This window comes from Mizuhopecten yessoensis, unplaced genomic scaffold (assembly GCF_002113885.1).
Source record: "Mizuhopecten yessoensis strain PY_sf001 unplaced genomic scaffold, ASM211388v2 scaffold931, whole genome shotgun sequence".
NCBI classification, from domain to species: Eukaryota; Metazoa; Mollusca; class Bivalvia; order Pectinida; family Pectinidae; genus Mizuhopecten; species Mizuhopecten yessoensis.
The window spans coordinates 73,459-94,541 of NW_018403793.1; the positions used below are offsets into that span (position 1 = coordinate 73,459).

The 21,083-nt window shown below is 35.3% G+C and overlaps 2 protein-coding genes across 3 annotated transcripts in view; one reads left to right on the plus strand and one right to left on the minus strand.

Annotated features, from left to right (window-relative positions):
- The first annotated feature begins 5,899 nt into the window (after nt 1–5,899).
- LOC110455592 lies at nt 5,900–12,537 on the plus strand. The gene is made up of 6 exons (XM_021505791.1): nt 5,900–6,017; nt 7,347–7,491; nt 9,260–9,340; nt 9,911–10,054; nt 11,198–11,257; nt 11,570–12,537. Exons 1-6 carry the CDS (start codon nt 5,975–5,977, stop codon nt 11,871–11,873), a joined length of 777 nt encoding a protein of 258 aa, XP_021361466.1. The 5' UTR covers nt 5,900–5,974; the 3' UTR covers nt 11,874–12,537.
- Nucleotides 12,538–15,545: 3,008 nt separating this feature from the next.
- Nucleotides 15,546–21,083, minus strand: part of LOC110455663 — a 16,142-nt gene continuing 10,604 nt past the window's right edge. The window contains exons 1-5 of one of the 2 annotated variants that reach the window (XM_021505929.1): nt 20,422–20,563; nt 18,799–18,891; nt 18,009–18,176; nt 17,258–17,314; nt 15,546–16,545 (exon numbers count right to left, since the gene is read on the minus strand). In XM_021505929.1, the coding sequence (XP_021361604.1) occupies nt 16,497–16,545; nt 17,258–17,314; nt 18,009–18,176; nt 18,799–18,891; nt 20,422–20,444 (390 nt within the window). In that variant the 5' untranslated portion in view covers nt 20,445–20,563 and the 3' untranslated portion in view covers nt 15,546–16,496. Of the gene's footprint in view, nt 16,546–17,257; nt 17,315–18,008; nt 18,177–18,798; nt 18,892–20,421; nt 20,564–21,083 lie in introns of those variants that run through there. The other variant, XM_021505920.1, reaches the window with a different exon arrangement.

Genomic DNA, 21,083 nt, shown 5'->3' on the forward strand with positions numbered 1-21,083 from the left:
TTCTGACTTCCGGAGCAAACTCGTACTATATTCACCGCACCGTGCGTACGTACGTACGGCCAGATCAGCAGAGTAAAATCCTCGTATCTTTAAAACACTGTTGAAAAGATAAATTGAGAAGAATTTAAAAAAAAATGAGATTGTCACAGTAACTTCTAAACTTGGTCAATGGAATATGTTCCATGCAGAAAAATGAGCACATATCCTTTCTTCAGTCTCACAACGGAACTAAAGAAGAACAGTACAATCTATGACCTCCTATCGGTGAAGACGACATTTTATAACCCGCCCTCTGTACAATCTATGACCTCCTATCTGTTTTGTAGACGACATTTTATAACATGCCCTCTGTACAATCTATGACCTCCTATCTGTGAAGAGGACATTTTGTAACCAGCCCTCTGTACAATCTATGACCTCCTATCGGTGAAGACGACATTTTATAACATGCCCTCTATACAACCTATGACCTCCTATCTGTTTTGTAGACGATATTTTATAACATGCCCTCTGTACAATCTATGACCTCCAATCGGGGAAGACGAAATAACCTGCCCTCTGTACAATCTATGACCTCCTCTCTGTGAAGAGGACATTTTATAACCTGCCCTCTGTACAATCTATGACCTCCTATCTGTGAAGTGGACATTTTATAACCTGCCCTCTGTACAATCTATGACCTATCTGTTTTGTAGACGACATTTCATATTCTGCCCACTGTACAATCTATGACCTCTTCTCTGTGAAGACGATATTTTATAACCTGCCCTCTGTACAATACATGACGTCCTATCTGTGAAGTGGACATTTTATAACCTGCCCTCTGTACAATCTATGACGTCCTATCTGTGAAGAGGACATTTTGTAGCCTGCCCCCTGTACAATCTATGCCCTCCTATCTCTGAAGAGGACATTTTGTAACCAGCCTCTTTACAATCTATGACCTCCTAACTGTTTTGTAGACGACATTTTATAACCTTCCCTCTGTACAATCTATGACGTCCTATCTGTGAAGAGGACATTTTGTAACCTGCCCTCTGTACAATCTATGACCTCCTATCTCTGAAGAGGACATTTTGTAACCTGCTCTCTGTACAATCTATGACCTCCTATCTGTTTTGTAGACGACATTTTATAACCTTCCCTCTGTACAATCTATGACCTCCTATCTATGAAGAGGACATTTTATAACCTGCCCTCTGTACAATCTTTGACCTCCTATCTGTTTTGTAGACGACATTTTATAACATGCCCTCTATCCAATCTACGACCTCCTATCGGTGAAGACGAAATAACCTGCCCTCTATACAATCTATGACCTTCTATCTGTTTTTTAGACGACATTTTATAACATGCCCTCTATACAATCTATGACCTCCTATCTGTGAGGAGGACATTTTATAACCTGCCCTCTGTACAATCTATGACCTATCTGTTTTGTAGACGACATTTTATAACCTGCCCTCTGTACAATCTATGACCTCTTCTCTGTGAAGACGACATTTTATAACCTGCCCTCTGTACAATCTATGACCTATCTGTTTTGTAGACGACATTTTATAACCTGCCCTCTGTACAATCTATGACCTCCTATCTGTGAAGAGGACATTTTGTAACCTGCCCTCTGTACAATCTTTGACCTCCTATCTATTTTGTAGACGACATTTTATAACCTTCCCTCTGTACCATCTATGACCTCCTATCTGTGAAGAGGACATATTATAAACTGCCTTGTGTACAATCTATGACCTCTAATCTATTTTGTAACCTACTGTCACTAAAATGTATGACCTACTCTCATTACAATTATATAACCTACCTTCTCTATGTTTTAAAACGATCTGATAACCGACTTTCTTTTTTAAATATTTCATAACCTATCTTTACATATTATACAATGATGCAGTATGGATTGCCGCCTGTTTATGCTTTAACACATACTACTGAGTAAAAGGGGTAACAACATTTTGAAGGTTTTTTAAGGTATTGACATGCTTATTTGCTTACACCACAACTACGCCCTTATTTTTACAAATGACTTAGCGAAGAACGCCCCTTTTGTGTTCTTTATTCGGTAGGTTTCTTTGATCCCTCCTTACATCAGCTGTTCCCCTATCTACTACCGCCCGAGCCGGTGCTTACTCGTTATGTTAATTGGGAGTTACAATCTCATCAATAAATCAGTTTTACACAGGTTAGTGTGTTTGTTTTACAGGACAGTTACACACGGCTAGAGATAGATGACGTTTTTACGTCCCGACTTTCTTTCATCAACCGTACCGAGAGGTAGTGGGCGGGCCATCCGTCTTACAGGGGTCAAACATTCTCTAGGATTAAGTACGAAACTACAAGATCTGGTAATTCATACTCTTAAAAACAAACTTAATAAAAAAAAATGTAAAAAGGAAGAGAAATGTATAACGTTTGTTTACAAAATATGAGAATTGTTTGATATTTGAGAATGTTATTGAGAGAAAAAGTTTAATATTTGTCGATGTTATAGAGAGGTATTAACAGTTTATTGGTGTTATAGAATAGAAAAAATATTTGATATTTGTTAAAGTATTAAGGAGGAGAAATTGAGTATTTGGAGGTTAAAGTATAGAAGGGTGGAAACATTTAAAATAAAGGAACAAAAGGTTAAAGTATAGAAGGGCGGAAACATTTAAAACAAAAGAACAAAAGGTTAAAGTATAGAAGGATAGAAACATTTAAAATAAAGGAACAAAAGGTTAAAGTATAGAAGGGTAGAACCATTTAAAATAAAGGAACAAAATGTTAAAGGATAGAAGGGTAGACACATTTAAGATAAGGGAACAAAAGGTTAAAGTATAGAAGGGTAGAACCATTTAAAATAAAGGAACAAAATGTTAAAGGATAGAAGGGTAGACACATTTAAGATAAAGGACCAAAAGGTTAAAGTATAGAAGGGTGGAAACATTTAAAATAAAGGAACAAAAGGTTAAAGTATAGAAGGGTAGAAACATTTAAAATAACGGAACAAGAGGTTAAAGTATAGAAAGGTAGAAACATTTAAAATAACGGAACAAGAGGTTTAAGTATAGAAGGGTGGAACCATTTAAAATAAAGGAACAAAATGTTAAAGTATAGAAGGGTAGACACATTTAAGATAAAGGAACAAAAGGTTAAAGTATAGAAGGGTGGAAACATTTAAAATAAAGGAACAAAAGGTAAAAGTATAGAAGGGTAGAAACATTTAAAATAAAGGAACAAAAGGTTAAAGTATAGAAGGGTAGAAACATTTAAAACAAAGGAACAAAGGGTTAAAGAATAGAAGGGTAGCCACATTTAAAATAACGGAACAAAAGGTTTAAGTATAGAAGGGTAGAAACATTTAAAATATAGGAACAAAAGGTTAAAGTATAGAAGGGTAGAAACATTTAAAATAAAGGAGCAAAAGGTTAAAGTATAGAAGGGTAGAAACATTTAAAATTACGGAACAAGAGGTTAAAGTATAGAAAGGTAGAAACATTTAAAATAAAGAAACAAAAGGTTAAAGTATAGAAGGGTAGACACATTTAAAATAAAGGAACAAAAGGTTAAAGTATAGAAGGGTCGAAACATTTAAAATAAAGGAGCAAAAGGTTAAAGTATAGAAGGGTAGAAACATTCAAAATAAAGGAACAAAAGGTTAAAGTATAGAAGGGTAGACACATTTAAAATAACGGAACAAAAGGTTAAAGTATAGAAGGGTAGAAACATTCAAAATAAAGGAACAAAAGGTTAAAGTATAGAAGGGTAGACACATTTAAAATAAAGAAACAAAAGGTTAAAGTATAGAAGGGTAGACACATTTAAAATAAAGGAACAAAATATGTGTTTACAGTATTGTAGAAAACATGGAAATATTTGTTTATAGTATCGTTGAAAACATGTAAATATCTGTTTATAATATCGTAGGAAACATGTAAATATTTGTATGTGTTTATAGTTTTGTAGAAAACATGTAGATATCTGTTGATAATACTGTAGAAAACATGTAAATATTTGTATGTGTTTATAGTTTTGTAGAAAACATGTAAATATTTGTTTATAGTTTTGTAGAAAACAGGTAAATATTTGTTTATAGTATTGTAGAAAACATGTAAATATTTGTTTATAGTTTTGTAGAAAACATGTAAATATTTGTTTATAGTATTGTAGAAAACATGTAAATATTTGTTTACAGTTTTGTAGAAAACATGTAAATATTTGTTTATAATATTGTAGAAACTTTGTAAATATTTGTTTATAGTATTGTAGAAAACATGTAAATATTTGTTTATAATATTATAGAAAACATGTAAATATTTGTTTATATTATTGTATTTGACATTCAAGCAGTATATCAACCACAGTAAATCATGCATGATATCGGTGTCAGCTGTAAATTTAGATGTAATAATTTGGTTTGTTTTAATTTTATTTAACGTCCTATTGACAGCTAAGGTCATTTAAGGGCGTGCCTCCATGTGTGTAGTATATGCGTGCTTGCGTGTGTGTATGCATGAGGCAGGGTATGTTGTAAGAATTGTACCTGCTTCCCTCATTGCATAATCGTAAGAGGTGACTAAATTTGGGATCTTATCTTTTCTAAACAACTTTCTTCTTCCTAATGTCTCCCTTGACAATGCCTCACTTTTGACCTTTAGTTGAGCGTTCGCCCCTGTGAGGAAGGCTTTGGGTTCTGTCCCCTGGTCCGGACATACCAGAGTCTGTAACAATTGTAGACTGTACTCCTGCTTAATGCTCAGCAATTTAGGAGTGGGTCGACTGGTGTGGCCGTTGTCAGTATAATGTGACCGGGCGGGGTGTCCTGCTGGGTGTCTTCGGCAATATGTTTCAGTGAGGTAGCACTATAAAGTCGGCATCAGTTCCGCGCTATCACAAGGAGACAAACAAGAACATATCGCAGCTTCCCAAAATACACACGCATAAACTACACGCATGCATCTTGCACACAGGGGAGGTCGTCCTTTAATCACCATAGCTGTTATACAATACCAAACCAAACCAAACCAAACTCATTTTGTAGTGCTATCTAATAAAAAAAACATACCGAAGGCACCTAGCACAGCATTCCGCCCGGTCACATTATGCTGACAACAGGTTAATCAGTTGTTGCCATTCCCCTAAATGCTAAACGCAGGGAATAATAACTACCAATTTTAAGATCTTTGGTATGTCCCGTCCTGGGGACAGAATCCATTGCCTTCCTTACCTGGGCGAACGCTCAATATTAAAGCCAAAAGCGAGGCGCTAGGAAATAAAAGGTAGTTAGATGTAGAAAGAAAGATAAATATCCCAAATATTGCAATGGGTGCAGCAGAATTATTGTGGTCGCTTTTGTGACCAAAGCAAATCCCCAATTTCTTTAGGAGTTCCCACATTAGTCGCCTCCTACGATACATGCAGTTGGTACCAGCAGGTGTATTGTGTTCCTGATCCCCCGACTTCAGGCGTGTTAATAAATAGCCACACAGACATTGATCTAGGCCTGGACATTTTACCGGAGACGATATTGTTTGATTTTAATATTTTTATTTAAATATAGAGTTCCCTCTATGTCCTTTTACTTCCATACCAATGATATTTTTGTACACCAGTCGAACATCTTTGTAAAGTAACTGTTGGAGACGTAAATATGACTCAACGAAGACCTGCCACAAAAACGTCAATTGGAAATTTGTGGAAATTTCCAGGTTGTTATTTGCAGCCGATCAATCTAAAAACTACGTGTTTTACAGACGTTTGTTTACGTTTTTTGACTGTGCTAGTCAGCCACAAATCATGAAACCATCAATCGAATGCGCCCAGTGATGTCATCAAGTAATCATCCAATCCAAACCCACGTAACAAAAGCCGCCGCTACTACTATAAAAAGGCGCATACGGTCCAAGATCAGAAACAGTTTCAAACTATTTCAAACTCTATTTCGGATTTTTATTTCAGATCTCATTTCTCGGATACAAAGATGAAGTTACCGTCGATAGTTTTCCTTACTGTTTCGTTACTCGGTAAGCACTTTGTTTTGTTTATGTTAACGACATTATCGTGAATATTTCTATAAGGGCACCCTGCACGAGGAACTGAGCACACGTTTTAAACATAATTTAATGCATGTTTAATTCAAGCACTATTCCTTTTAAATCAATGTTTCTTTCATAGCCAAGCTTTTAAGAAGTACAATTAAATGTCGTTTGATTCCGATTAGCAGTTTAACCGAAATCATAATGACATTCTCGAGTTTCAATCATCTTAACAAATATAGTTGAAATATAACTGCATTTTGGAAAATTCTTTCAACATTCGAGATAGTGCTATGGGATAACATACTTCAGACTCTATACATCACCGCCGGTCCCAATTCTCTATCGTGCAGATTAAACGCAATATTTCTATCTATAAGAACGCAATTGGGTGAATTGATGATTTGCCCCAATTATATGTCTCTGTGGCGGTACACTTAATCTACGACCAGTTATGTGAATGACTCTGACGTGTGTCCCTATCGACATGCTTTGTACACACATGTGAAGGATCCTGACTGATCGATGTGTTCTCGATACGCTCATTTACACTTTCACAAACTACCGGCTTAAAATACGCAAGGCTACATATACATGTACCTCGGTATTGTTACGCTCTTTGAACCTGTATAATCAAGACGCTATCATGTAAGGATCGATAATCAATATTTAAAGAATACATTTCAAACATTATGATTACGTTCAAATCAACAAAGAAAGCCCTATTTTATGTTTCTGGGCGGTTTCTTCTGATCAGTGTTACGTTCTAAACAAAATGTTTTATAACTGGTGTAACCGTTATTTTTGAGGAACAATATATATTTGTTTTTGAAGTTATCGTTTCTATCAGGTGACAAATATCGATTGGAAAACCTATCGGAATATTCCGTCAAAGTATGAATTTCATATCACGATATGATTGGTCCCGATCACTCAATCTGTAAGACGGAAATACCCGAACAGTTTCCGATTGGAAAACAATCACGTGTAACAGCAGTTTGTGATATGGAGTTCATATTGACGATTCTGGTTATTGGGTGCAATTTCGGACTATGCATAGGAAATATAAGTCTGGTAAAAATACAGTCTCAATTCGAGAACACATAATGTGACTTATTTTTACAGAAAAAATCATTATTTCATTAGAATTATTAAAGCGACGTGGCTTGTAATACTAGTTAAATCAGTACAGACCTATCAGTCGTTGAAGGTAGAACAAACATATACTGTAAAGATGCACACTGATTGCCGCTGTTATGATATAGAATGAAACAACCCCAATACATCAATATCTTGTATTTATTGTTTGGTTTTCAGATTTACCATGTACCCTATCCCAGACACCACCCACGTCTGTTAAACCTAACACAACACCAACAGGCAACGCATGTCCGGTCCTGAACACGTCTCGACAGGGCCGTAACCTACTTGTCCACCTCCTACCAAATAATCAGTGTCAATTGTACGTTAAGTATATTTTACTCTACTAATGTATATTTTATTTTGTGGAGATATGTCCAAACCTATATATTTGTGATCTGAGATTGAGATATCTATACATGATACTGATAAGAGAGCTAGTTATCGAGATTGTTAATTATCGAGATATCCATACATGATACTAGTAAGATAGTTATCGAGATATCCATGCATAATACTGATAAGATAGTTAACTATCGAGATATCCATACATGATACTGATGAGAGAGTTAGTTATCGAGATATTCATACATGATACTGATAAGAGAGTTAATTATCGAGATATCCATACATGATACTGATGAGAGAGTTAGTTATCGAGATATCCATACATCATACTGATAGGAGAGTTAGTTATCGAGATATCCATACATGATACTCATAAGAGAGTTAATTATCGAGATATCCATACATGATACTGATAAGAAAGTTAGTTATCGAGATATCCATACATGATACTGATAAGAGAGTTAGTTATCGAGATTGTTAATTATCGAGATATCCATACATGATACTAATAAGATTGTTATCGAGATATCCATGCATAATACTGATAAGATAGTTAACTATCGAGATATCCATACATGATACTCATAAGAGAGTAAGTTATCGAGATATCCATACATGATACTGATGAGAGAGTTAGTTATCGAGATATTCATACATGATACTAATAAGATAGTTAGTTATCGAGATATTCATACATGGTACTAATAAGAGAGTTAGTTATCGAGATATCCATACATGAGACTGATAAGAGAGTAAGTTATCGAGATATCCATACATGATACTAATAAGAGAGTTAATTATCGAGATATCCATACATGATACTGATAAAAGAGTTGGTTATCGAGATATCCATACATGATACTGATGAGAGAATAGTTATCGATATATCCATACATGATACTGATAAGAGAGTAAGTTATCGATATATCCATACATGATACTAATAAGAGAGTTAATTATCGAGATATCCATACATGATACTGATAAGAGAGTAAGTTATCGATATATACATACATGATACTAATAAGAGAGTTAATTATCGAGATATCCATACATGATACTGATAAGAGAGTTGGTTATCGAGATATCCATACATGATACTGATAAGAGCGTTTATTATCGAGATATCCATACATGATACTGATAAGAGAGTTAGTTATCGAGATATCCATACATGATACTGAAAGGAGAGTTAGTTATCAAGATATCCATACATGATACTGATAAGAGAGTTAGTTATCGAGATATCCATACATGATACTGATAGGAGAGTTAGTTATCAAGATATCCATACATGATACTAATAAGAGAGTTAATTATCGAAATATCCATACATGATACTAATAAGAGAGTAAGTTATCGAGATATCCATACATGATACTGATAAGAGAGTAAGTTATCGAGATATCCATACATGATACTGATGAGAGAGTTAGTTATCGAGATATTCATACATGATACTAATAAGATAGTTAGTTATCGAGATATTCATACATGATACTAATAAGATAGTTAGTTATCGATATATCCATACATGATACTGATGAGAGAATAGTAATCGAGATATCTATACATGATACTGATAAGAGAGTTAGTTATCGAGATATCCATACATGATACTGATAGGAGAGTTAGTTATCAAGATATCCATACATGATACTAATAAGAGAGTTAGTTATCGATATAGCCTTACATGATACTGAGAGAGTGTATTTAAGATATTGTATTGTTTCTGTTTCCAGGGTGGTTTCAGTAACATCACGAAAAGTAGCGTATGATAAATTGGTCAGATTAAATTCAAGGACAGTTAGAAAGGATATCAGGTAGGTACCGTTTACAAAGATATTTGTTTATACTTTAATGCAAGTGTGAAATCGTGTACCCTCAGACCGGTGTGTGCGTTTTCCCCTTTTTATATTGATGTGTGTATTTAGTTTTCGTCATACCGGTTTGTACATTTTCTTTTATACTGATGTGTGTATTCAATTATCGTCATACCGGTTTATACATTTTCTTTTATACTGATTTGTGTATTTAGTTTTCGTCACACCGGTTTATATATTTTCTTTTATACTGATGTGTGTATTCAAGTATCGTCATACCGGTTTATACATTTTCTTTTATACTGATGTGTGCTTTTGCGTCCTTCTTTTTCCTTTACACGTCTGTATTTATTTATGTCACCTTGCAGTGACGTGACTTTGTATTGTATACAGTATACAAGTATAAACGTTCCTATATATTTTATTGTTGGCTCCTTCAGGCGTGCAATGACTCCTCAGTAAACGATTGAATATCCTTTATTTTCCACAGAATTGTATATTTCATTGAGGGCTCCTTTAGGCGTGCAATGACTCCTCAGTAAACGATTGAATATCCTTTATTTTCCATAGAGATGTATATTTCATTGAGGGCTCCTTTAGGCGTGCAATGACTCCTCAGGTTCCCGGGTTTCCTCCTGTAAATTGTCCTCCTTTCAACGTTCAAATGCAGAGCAACACCATCGTTATTGAGACCAGACCACGAGACTGCTACGTGTAAGTTAAATAAGAGAGTTTCGTCTATACTTTTTTTGAAGAAATACAATACCTGAGTTCCACAGTAAACAGTAGCTGACTAGCTCCATGTAGGTCCATAAAATCTGCAGTATTTTTGCGATTCCAGAACAAAGAAATGGCCTTGGATGTAATCATGTGAGCATAGACAGGCTGGCTAATGCTAGCATTGTAGAACATGCGTTTTGATGTCTATACGATGATCTGTTTGGTTGAGATGAACTGGTGTATAGACGTTGCTATCGTCTCTCCTAATCTCGTTCGAATACTGTACGTGAAGCATGTTCAACTATACACCAGTCTTAACGTTAAAAACAGAAATGTTCTTGTTGTGAGCGAGGTTAATTTAACATACGTGTATGATATATGTATTGAGAAGAGTGTTATGGTGGCATATTTCTGCCATCCACTTGCGACTTACGAGTTACGTATGTCGACATAATTATTGAAAGATGTCGACATAATCTGAGAAGATGTCGTCATAACTGTTAAATTATGTCGACATATTATCACATTTGCCGAGATAATTTTGCCGAGATAATTATCTCGTAAGTGGGTAACTCGGCTTTTTATCGTGTTAATGCTCGGGTGTGACATCGACTTGCCACTTACGACTTGCCACTTACGACTTATTTATGTCGACATCCTAGTAGATTATTGCCGACTTACCAAAACGAGGCGTGTGCACGAGGACCGCGAAGGTGGGCTGATGGTGACTGAACAGTGGGGACTATACTGGCGAGTAACTTGGTAAAATCAATGTACATATGGGAAATCAAAGATATGGATATTACAGTAGGTTACTATGATGTACAGAGTTTATCAATCAAAGAGGGATTTTACATAAATAAGTCGTAAGTGGCAAGTCGTATGTCGATGTCACACCCGAGCATTAACACGATAAAAAGCCGAGTTACCCACTTACGAGATAATTATCTCGGCAAAATTATCTCGGCAAATGTGATAATATGTCGACATAAGTTAAAAGTTATGTCGACATATTCTCAGATTATGTCGACAGCTTTCAATAATTATGTCGACATACGTAACTCGTAAGTCGCAAGTGGATGGCAGAAATATGCCACCATAGAGTGTATACAATTTATTAAATTATAACTTTTACAGAACTGTTGCCCACCAAGAAGTGTTGACCCCAGTGTGGAACCCGTCACGTGGAATGCCAATGTGAGTTTACCATTTGTCTGTTATATTTTACGAGATCTATTATATGAAGGACTTTCTGAAGGTCGGTCCTTTATGGGTCAAAATAGGTAATATGAAGTATGTGACATGCGAGAAAGCATCATCAGTCATAAAAAATTATGAATCGCTAAAAATCAAAATTGGCGTTGCGGTATAGCCTTTTCTACCTATTACACATCATCCTCAAACAAGCGAACAATCACAATGCACGACATTCAACTTCGTAATATTCTTCTTCTTACTCTTTTGGTGTTCGATTTTTAAACGTTTGTGTTGTAACCGTTTATTCCCCAGATTCACCAACCGGCAGTCATATGAAGTGAAAAACTCAGGTCCGTTCCAGATAAGTCCTAGCTTTCCTTTTATTCCACGACCAGGCGTGCCTGCAACTGGTCAAACTGGTATTCAGCCAAGCGTACCTGTCCCTGGACAAACAAATCTACCAGCACCACCAACAACAGGTGTTCACACGTTTATGCCATTAGTCTTCCCAGGGACTGGTGCGCAGACTTCCCAAACTACTGGCCCTGTGACGAGTGTTGGCGGGTCTCCACCACCAGTACCGGTCTCTTTGACGACTGAGACAGGAGGCGTATAGTGGTTCACGCATTCTCCCTACGTTACAAAATGAAAGTAATTCTCCTTGTCGTGGTTTATTATTTGCGACTGAAACAATATGAAGCATTATACTGCCATCCTGAGTCTGAACAAAGAAAAAGACAGCATGACGGATACGAAACACGGTGCAATACTTTTTGTCTTTGCGGCCGAGACCGTAAAGAATTGTACATGAAGAAAAAACAGTTACCTGGCTCTGGAGGAATGGTGCAACTTCATTGGTTGTGTCGAAAAACTCCTTAATAACCAAATGCTGGTTTAAGCGATACATTTATTCTCAATGAGAAATTTTAATGATAAAATGATAGTAGCAAATTAAAAACAAGGACAGCGATGAAATCAAGAGATTCTTACTGTACGCTTTGGAATTTTCGCCCAGTCAAATCCCTTCGCCCACGATATCAATTTTTGCTTAGTGTTATTTTCGCCCTCCACATTTAATTACTGTGTAAATTATGTTCTTTACAATTGCTTGCTGATATGATAAATTCGCCTTCATTACAGAGGGCGAGAAAAGGCAGCGAAACTTTCCCGGTTAACAGGTTGTCATATCTAGTGACCTACCAATTGAAAACATCATATATATAATGTGGTCCTCATACTTACGATATAAATATATATAACAAGAAGTCATTAAAATAATAATTAAATACGATATAAAATATATTATATTATATATAATGTTATAGTATCATATTACAAAATATTACCAATGACAGAAATATAAACTCGCTGTTCAAAACGTATATTATCATGAACAAATTATATGTGGCGCGGAGGTTGAATTTGGGAGGAATGCATAATATGTTGGTGTAACAAAAGTAGTTATTATAAACAGGAGATAATCAGTTATAACAAGAAATGGAACACTTACTTTAACAAAGGAAAATATATTTTCTCCAAACGACGCTTTGTCAAATAAATCCCCGTACGACACATCATTTATCATTTATAAACAGTAACGGTATTCATGGCCGTACAATGATAAAAGGAAGCTTACTTGTGGTGTCCATGACAGGTGATGTATCAGTGAGATTAATTGTTGTGTATATTTAGGAAGACAATCAGAGTGGAAAATTCGCAGAGTGAGGCTTTATTATAAAAATAAAGTTCATTCAGTTTATTGATGGTAAAACGTCCCTATATTAAATGCCCATGTTAACCTAGTCCTATTTCCTATATCATATTGCAACAGGAAAGGAAACCTACATTAGAGGACATGTATTTAATAAAGTTTAATCTAACGAAGCAAAATTAGAAACATTACTGAAAATTACGTTTCTTTTGCCACAAAACACCACATAATATCTGGTATTTCTAATGCACAGAAACACAGAAAAAAATCTAGTCCTTATGTAGGTGAACCCAGAAATATAGAAGCCCCGGTTAAGAACTTCTCTTATGCTATAAGCATTGATTTTAGAGGGACTTGTTAAACAAAAATATTGAGAAAATGTTAGAATTAGGATATTTGTATGTTTTATATGTAGAATCTATCTATGATGTAAAACAATTGAAAAAAACATTATTAACGATATTATCTCAAGCATGTTCTGACTTATGACAACCAGAAATGAACGTCTATTTGCTTATTCATTCGACAGGCAAGTGATTTAAACATGATACTGTTTTGCTCCCGGTTAACCGTAGTTGTTCCCTTGTTTGTTCCATTGTTGAAATCCATTTATTTTCACTCATGTTATGATGATAAACATAGTAAAATCAGACAACATTACACTCCAAGTCAAACTACAAACGGTACCACAGATAAAGGTGCATATATCTAACTGTCAGTCAATGAAATAATTAGTGAAAATAAAATGAAATATAAAAAAGACAAATGTGTCGTTTTGTTGTTGGCTTGTCCATGTGTCACGTTATGCTTGTCAATTTCGATATAATAACGTAAACATTTATTACAATACCGGTGTACGTTGACGGAATACCTTTAAAATATCAAACGTATTACTAAGGCCCTGTACAGGAGGAACATGGTTGGACTATTGAGAGTATTGGCAGTGAAGTAATATATGTTGAGATTGTTGCTTTAGTATGTGTTCATGCTGTATTTATTGGTTCGCACGTGTGTTTTCCTGCTGAATAAGTAAAAGCTATATATATGATATATAAAACCTCGAATTTCCTTCTGTGAAAGAGAAAAGAAGTTGATATTTGAAGAGGTTTAATCATTTCCCTTCCGAAAAAAATTCTCACAAGAAACCGGAAGGATTAAGAGAGATTTGTTTGATTTTATTTGTACCTGATAATGAATTCCTTGTTCTTTGATAACTTAATAATAAATGGCCTCTGAAACAGTTAGGTGGCTGACATTATCAGAACCAGATATTACGAGCGATGTACTGGTCCAACCCACACGTCTTTTTATCTGGTTCGACTGGCTCTAAAATTCGATATAATTTGTGTCTTTCCCTCATTCATTCCGTTCTTTCTCTACTTTGGCGTTTGGCTCGGAGTATAGCTCGTCTGACAACTCCGATATACCTTTACAAGTTGAATCACTTAAATGTTATGTTATGCTTTGCACACAACCTCACAATTCAGATTTATGTGAGGGTTCGAATTACCAACAGGAGCGCGTTCTATTTAACAACTGCGTTCGTGATTATCTTAAGATGACATTACAAATAAGACATATTAGTAAAATTGGCAAAATAGTTTGTTTTGTTTCTTTATTTATCAGAAAAATATGATAGTTATGATACAATGTAGATGTTAAAACCAAGTATGACGTACGAGGTATGCTATCTATCTTAATGTCCAAGTGTTCTATGTAACATGACTACTGTCAGCAGTAAATCAGCCGTTACCTGGGCCCGTATTTATGAAACTGTTCTCATGCTCAAGCATGGATTCTGTGCTCAAACCAGCTTTCTTGTAACTCACTTAAATAATGTAAAACAATCAAAAAGTAAAATGAAACATTAAAAATAGTATTCGACTATAACTATCTTCAAATATTTTTTCAAACCATTGAACAAATAATAGTTTTATATCAATTTATAACTGAAACACGAAATTAGGCTTGAGCACAAAAAAAACATACTTGAGCATGAGAACGGTTTCATGAATACGGGCCCAGGTAACGGCAGATTTACTGCTGACGATTGTCATGTTACATAGAACACTTGGACATTTAGATATCTCTACAGGAGGACGTGGTGAAGTTTACTATATATATATAGGGAAATTAACACTTACTGATATATTTTACATATTTTCAATGGGATAAAATTTAACTTGGTTGGAATACTTATCACGTGATTACAGTTTGATTGTATAACTATCAGCACACAGAGTCACTCCAAAGGCCTGAAAGGCTGGGTCTACTAGGGGTCAGAAAGGCTTAAATTTCCTCAATCCTCTACTTAATATGCTGGAATCAAATACCCTTCATGGATGGAAATGTCCTAAGGATTTATCTAAAACTGTGAATATCAATACCACTTATCACCTTGAGAAGGGGTGAATGTGACTATATTAAATCAGTCTATGCTATCACGCGATATATATATGCATGTTGTAAATTGGTTACTCCCTAACGTATTTTGTCGGAAAAAAACACTGTCAAAATGCCGTATTAGGATGTGTAATATTTGTATTTGTCAAATCAAAAAAAGAAATGTATTACAAATCAGGTGGACGTAAGAGCTTACGGGCCTCTTTTTAATGATATAAAAGTATTTTTACTGGAAGTTGGAATTTAGCAAAAACAATAAGAACAAAAAGATATTAAGTAGTTTTGCGGATAAAACTTCCCTGAATGTGTTAATTTCAATGAATCAACAATACCCACGTCCACTTATGTGAATGATTCATGATGCGTGTTGCAATCCTTCATCATTATCATTTTAAAGCTATTTTTAGACAGTCCCATTCATTCCGAGCATCGACCGAGTTTACGGACTGTAACCTGATTTACAGACGATCAGTCGACAGCTGCTGGTTTTCGAACGGGGATTTTATATCCTGGAATGACGCATCCAACTGTTGACTGTTAGCTGTATGGAACCTTCCACGTGGTCAGTGCTGTAGCTGTTGATATTCATAGAGTGCATATGCTCATATATTTTGTTATTTAAGTTTTCATTTTCGCAATAGCTAAAGTTCCGGTCCCTACGAAGTTTGAGGTTTTGAAACTTGGCTCAAGTTGATACAAAAGTCAGGCGTGTTTCACTGTTTCTGGTGTGTTCTTTTCGTTTAGTACCTCTGGGTACCTTTGGAGCCGATGACATATAAAAATAACACTTTGTATCAAAGTTTCCACAAATGTCAGGGTAAGGCTCGCGTGACTGTTTCCGAGGTCGGACGTAGGCCCCCGATTCCAACGTCTCAAGCGTATAGTTACATACAGTCTAGTGTCGTATGGATATTTTAGCAAATACAATGAAGGACAAAGACAAACCCACACCGTTCCCTCAAAACTCCAGGACGCCACGCTGTCGTATCCGTCCTACAAAGTAGTATACATGTGTGGTAGTGGTAGTGGTCTCCCTTTAGTTGTTGTTTTATATAGAAACAGTGAACCCTCAACATTCGATCAAAGATGACTTGGTTCTGTGTTGTTAATTGGAAGTCATGTTTATCAGAAAATATCTTCTTCTAAGTAATGAAACACTGGAACGAAATCAAACCTGAAATAAACATAAACTGTTATTATAGTTCTACATTTTAACATTTTACTGGTATGACATGGGGGGGGGGGGGGGGGTAGTATAGGCTGCAGGACCTTTTAAAAGCTTTTGAGTGATTATTATGTCACAATGATAATATATGTTATACCAAACTGTTCATTGCAAGCTCAAATTGGGCATGAAACAATGAACACACAATTTATTACTGAGAGTACTTTAGATTTCTTATCGGTATAAGTCGCGTCATGCTATCATGGAATACAACAGGTCCATCACTCTCAAAGGCTATATGCTTAAGAGTTGTTTATCTAGCACAAACACATTTCGTTACATATATGTTGGTTCATGTAAAGAGTTCTTTCTTTAAAATCATCTTGACATATATGTGCTTCATCTTTTCATATCAAAGTGTTTTTCTTCTACGGAATGGAATTTACCAAAAAGTCTTAACTAGTAAGAGGATACCGCAATACAATACCACTTCAAATATCTGATAAAACATTCGTCAAACTTAGAATATCGACGAAAATGTCGAGGATAATGTCTGTGATGCTCCACTTTAAATGTACATGACCTCTGTGTGACCGTACACTTAACTGTTTTTACTATTCGTAAATCTTAGTACTGTATATGGGATATATAACAAACATATACGCCACGAGGCAGCTGTTCTCCTATTACCTGTCCTAAGTATACCACACAGTCTACGTACCGATCACGTCCCCTCGTACTCGGGGTATCAATCCTAATTCTCTGCACACCGACCACTCTACAATAAATCAATGTTTATTTGTTAAATTTTCATGAACTGTCAACATAAGGAGGGCAAACGTCTCACTATCTGAGACCTCACAACAATGTAACGTTGATAAACACACAAAAGTTAGAATATTTCTTTAAACTGTCCTTACATGTACAAGTGTATGTTTAACAAACCTTACATTGACACTTTTCTGTTTAAACAGCTCTAACACCAAAAGGTGTTTGTGTACATTCAATAATATAAAATCTAGAAGACACTGACCTGTTTAATTGGCATTCTCGGCCATAATTGTATGACGTGTTCCCGACACTTTGTGTCAGGAGTCCTGTTCCTGTTATTTGTCATTATATATAGTCTAGAAGGGCATTACCACAGTATTATCATACACTTCAGTTAACCATTAATTCAAGAAACGATTACAATTAGTAAAGGGGATATTACAATTAGAATAGAGTTGTTCGCTGTTGAAAATAATGGTACGTTTTGATTATTTTTTAAACTCACTTTCTTAAGGTCAGCTTAAACCATTAAGTGATAAGAGTCTAAGTGCAAGGTGAAAAATATTAAAAAAGAAATGGCGGCATTCTTTAAATTTACACGCTCATTGCTATGGAAATCAAGCTAAGCTTGCACACATTGTTCAATGAAAAACGTAAAAACAAACGATACATGTCTGTGGTATATATAAAGCCTGACTTACAGCTGACAGACGTTTTTCACAGTGTCAATCACAGTCAACAGTCCGATGTTCCTTATTCTGTAGTCAGGGCACGCGGCGGGAGCTTCCGTCGTCGTCATGTTGTCACTACCACCGACAGGGGTGGTTGTCTCTGTCGGTACCATTTCAACCTCCGTAAGATGAAGATTTCTAAAAAGTCAAAACTCAAATCGTTATGTTTATCCTAGACGAGGAAAGCTAGAGTTATTCCCCTTCCTACAAAACGCTTAATGCCGCTTTATTCAGATTATTATTTATTTTTTTGTCACACTCATGCGCCGTTCATGTATGAATTATTTTTTAAACCGTACAAAAAGAGAAGCGGATTTCACTGAAGATATCTTGAGTGACATTTTGGAAATGGAAGGGGGGAAATAAGAGGCCTTATTCTACATAGGAGAAATACACAATGAAAAAGGAGAGACACGACTTGTAGCATCACCGAAGGAAGGGAGATAACCAAATAGTCAGAAAGCTACACTCTGTACTAACATCGAATATAAAACAATGGGCTCCTCGGATTTACAGTATAAAAATCGACAAAATGAACGTGAAAGGGTAACAGAACGGACAGAAACTATATGGACATACCCCCGATGTCTGTAATACCTCAACTCTTGCATACTTCACATCTGGTATCAACGTCATAATAACGAAATCACAAAATCATATTTTTTTATTGTGATGATCACATACAACTTCCACGTGTCCTCTGCTGAATACGACACACAACCAGCTATACAACCCGTGTAGTAATAACTTAGTAGCTTACCGGCGTACGTTAGGTTTAACCCCGCGTCCCTTTAGGAAGCTCAGAGACCTCATGTATTTTGTATTCCTCATAACCACTCGAACGCGAACCTTCCTGGAAACCGTAGGTCGAAATAAGCAAAATTAGAGGTAGGATAACTAGAAATCGTTAAAAAATGGAAAATTTGTCTTACAATGGTACATTGTTTCGATTGTAAAATATGTTATCACATGCCTGTTGAATCTTGTTATAGTAATTCAAGCAATTTTCAGACCATGAAATACAACGTTCTGTATTGCACATGTGCAATACGAATGTTGTATTTACCTACTAGCCGGAACTACTTTTTATGGGAATCCCCTCGTCAAGTCGAACTGAAAAGTTCCCGGTATTTGCAAAAAAATATCAAAGTTTATAAATTTTTGTATCGATCTCTACCAAATACGGAAGGTATGTGATAAAAGCAAGACCACACTCTTGTGTTTTTCTAACGAATCAGAAAGCAAATATATTCATCCGCGCAATAAACTCGTGCTTTCTGATTTGTTAGAAAAAACACAAATGTGTGGTCTTGCATATGCATGCTACGTAATACATTATACCTGTGATTTGTGGTAGAGTCAAGGAGATATACTACCTTATACATTATACCTGTGATTTGTGTTAGAGTCAAGGAGATATACTACCTTACACATTATACCTGTGATTTGTGTTAGAATCAAGGTTATATGCTACCTTATACATTATACCTGTGATTTGTGTTAGAGTCAAGGAGATATACTACCTTACACATTATACTTGTGATTTGTGTTAGAATTAAGGTTATATGTTACATTACACATTATACCTGTGATTTGTGTTAGAATTAAGGTTATATGCTACCTTATACATTATACCTGTGATTTGTGTTAGAATTAAGGTGATATACTACCTTATACATTATACCTGTGATTTGTGATAGAGTTGAGGATATAAGCTACCTTACACATTATACCTGTGATTTGTGTTAGAATTAAGGTTATATGCTACCTTACACATTATACCTGTGACCTGTGATAGAGATAAGGATATATGCTACCTTACACATTATACCTGTGATTTGTGTTAGAATTAAGGTTATATGCTACCTTATACATTATACCTGTGATTTGTGTTAGAATTAAGGTTATATGCTACCTCATATATTATACCTGTGATTTGTATTAATATTAAGGATATGCTACCTTAAACATCATAACTGTGATAAGTATTAGAGTTACCTCCCTTAACTGAGTGCTGTGTATACATGTATTCTTATTTCAAATGTTTAGTCAGTTCATTAACCTGTAAAAATCACCACTCGTACATTGCACATGTTTGTTCCGAGTCAGGAACGCTTTCCGAAAATACTGTTTCCATTTTGACAGACATTTACTGAAATGATTGCTCTCCTTCTGTGTTGGTATTGATGACATTAAGGTACAGTCAAGTTATTGATATTAACATTAAAACAATTCATTTGAAGAAGACATACGATCAGCACGAGATCGCAGTTTTTCCAATCTGTTTTACTTACGGTTAATTTTCCTTGAAATTTTTTATCAATCAATTTGATTTCAGAAGTTAAACAGCCATTAACTGATAAGATAGAATCAACGTACTTACAGTTCACACTTGTTTGGTATCATAGCGAAGGTAAGCTTTTTGTTTTCCTGTTCCACGGGAAATGTCGGGCACAAAGATTGAGAGGATTGTGGAGCTGATGTCGTAACCGATGCATTCTGGGAAGATACTGTTGTTTCGGTCATATCTGAAATAATGCGATATACATTATAATGAAAGGGGTACATTTATACATTTATGGGTTATTGTTCTATATTATAGGGTTATCAGTCTATATTATTGGGTTATCAGTCTATACTATTGGGTTATCAGTCTATATTATTGGGTTATCAGTCTATATTATTGGGTTATCAGTCTATACTATTGGGATATCAGTCTATATTATTGGACTATCAGTCTATACTATTGGGATATCAGTATATACTATTGGGTTACATGTCTATACTATTGGACTATCAGTCTATACTATTGGGTTATCAGTCTATATTATTGGGTTATCAGTCTATACTATTGGGATATCAGTCTATATTATTGGACTATCAGTCTATACTATTGGGATATCAGTATATACTATTGGGTTACATGTCTATACTATTGGACTATCAGTCTATACTATTGGGTTATCAGTCTATATTATTGGGTTATCAGTCTATACTATTGGGATATCAGTCTATATTATTGGACTATCAGTCTATACTATTGGG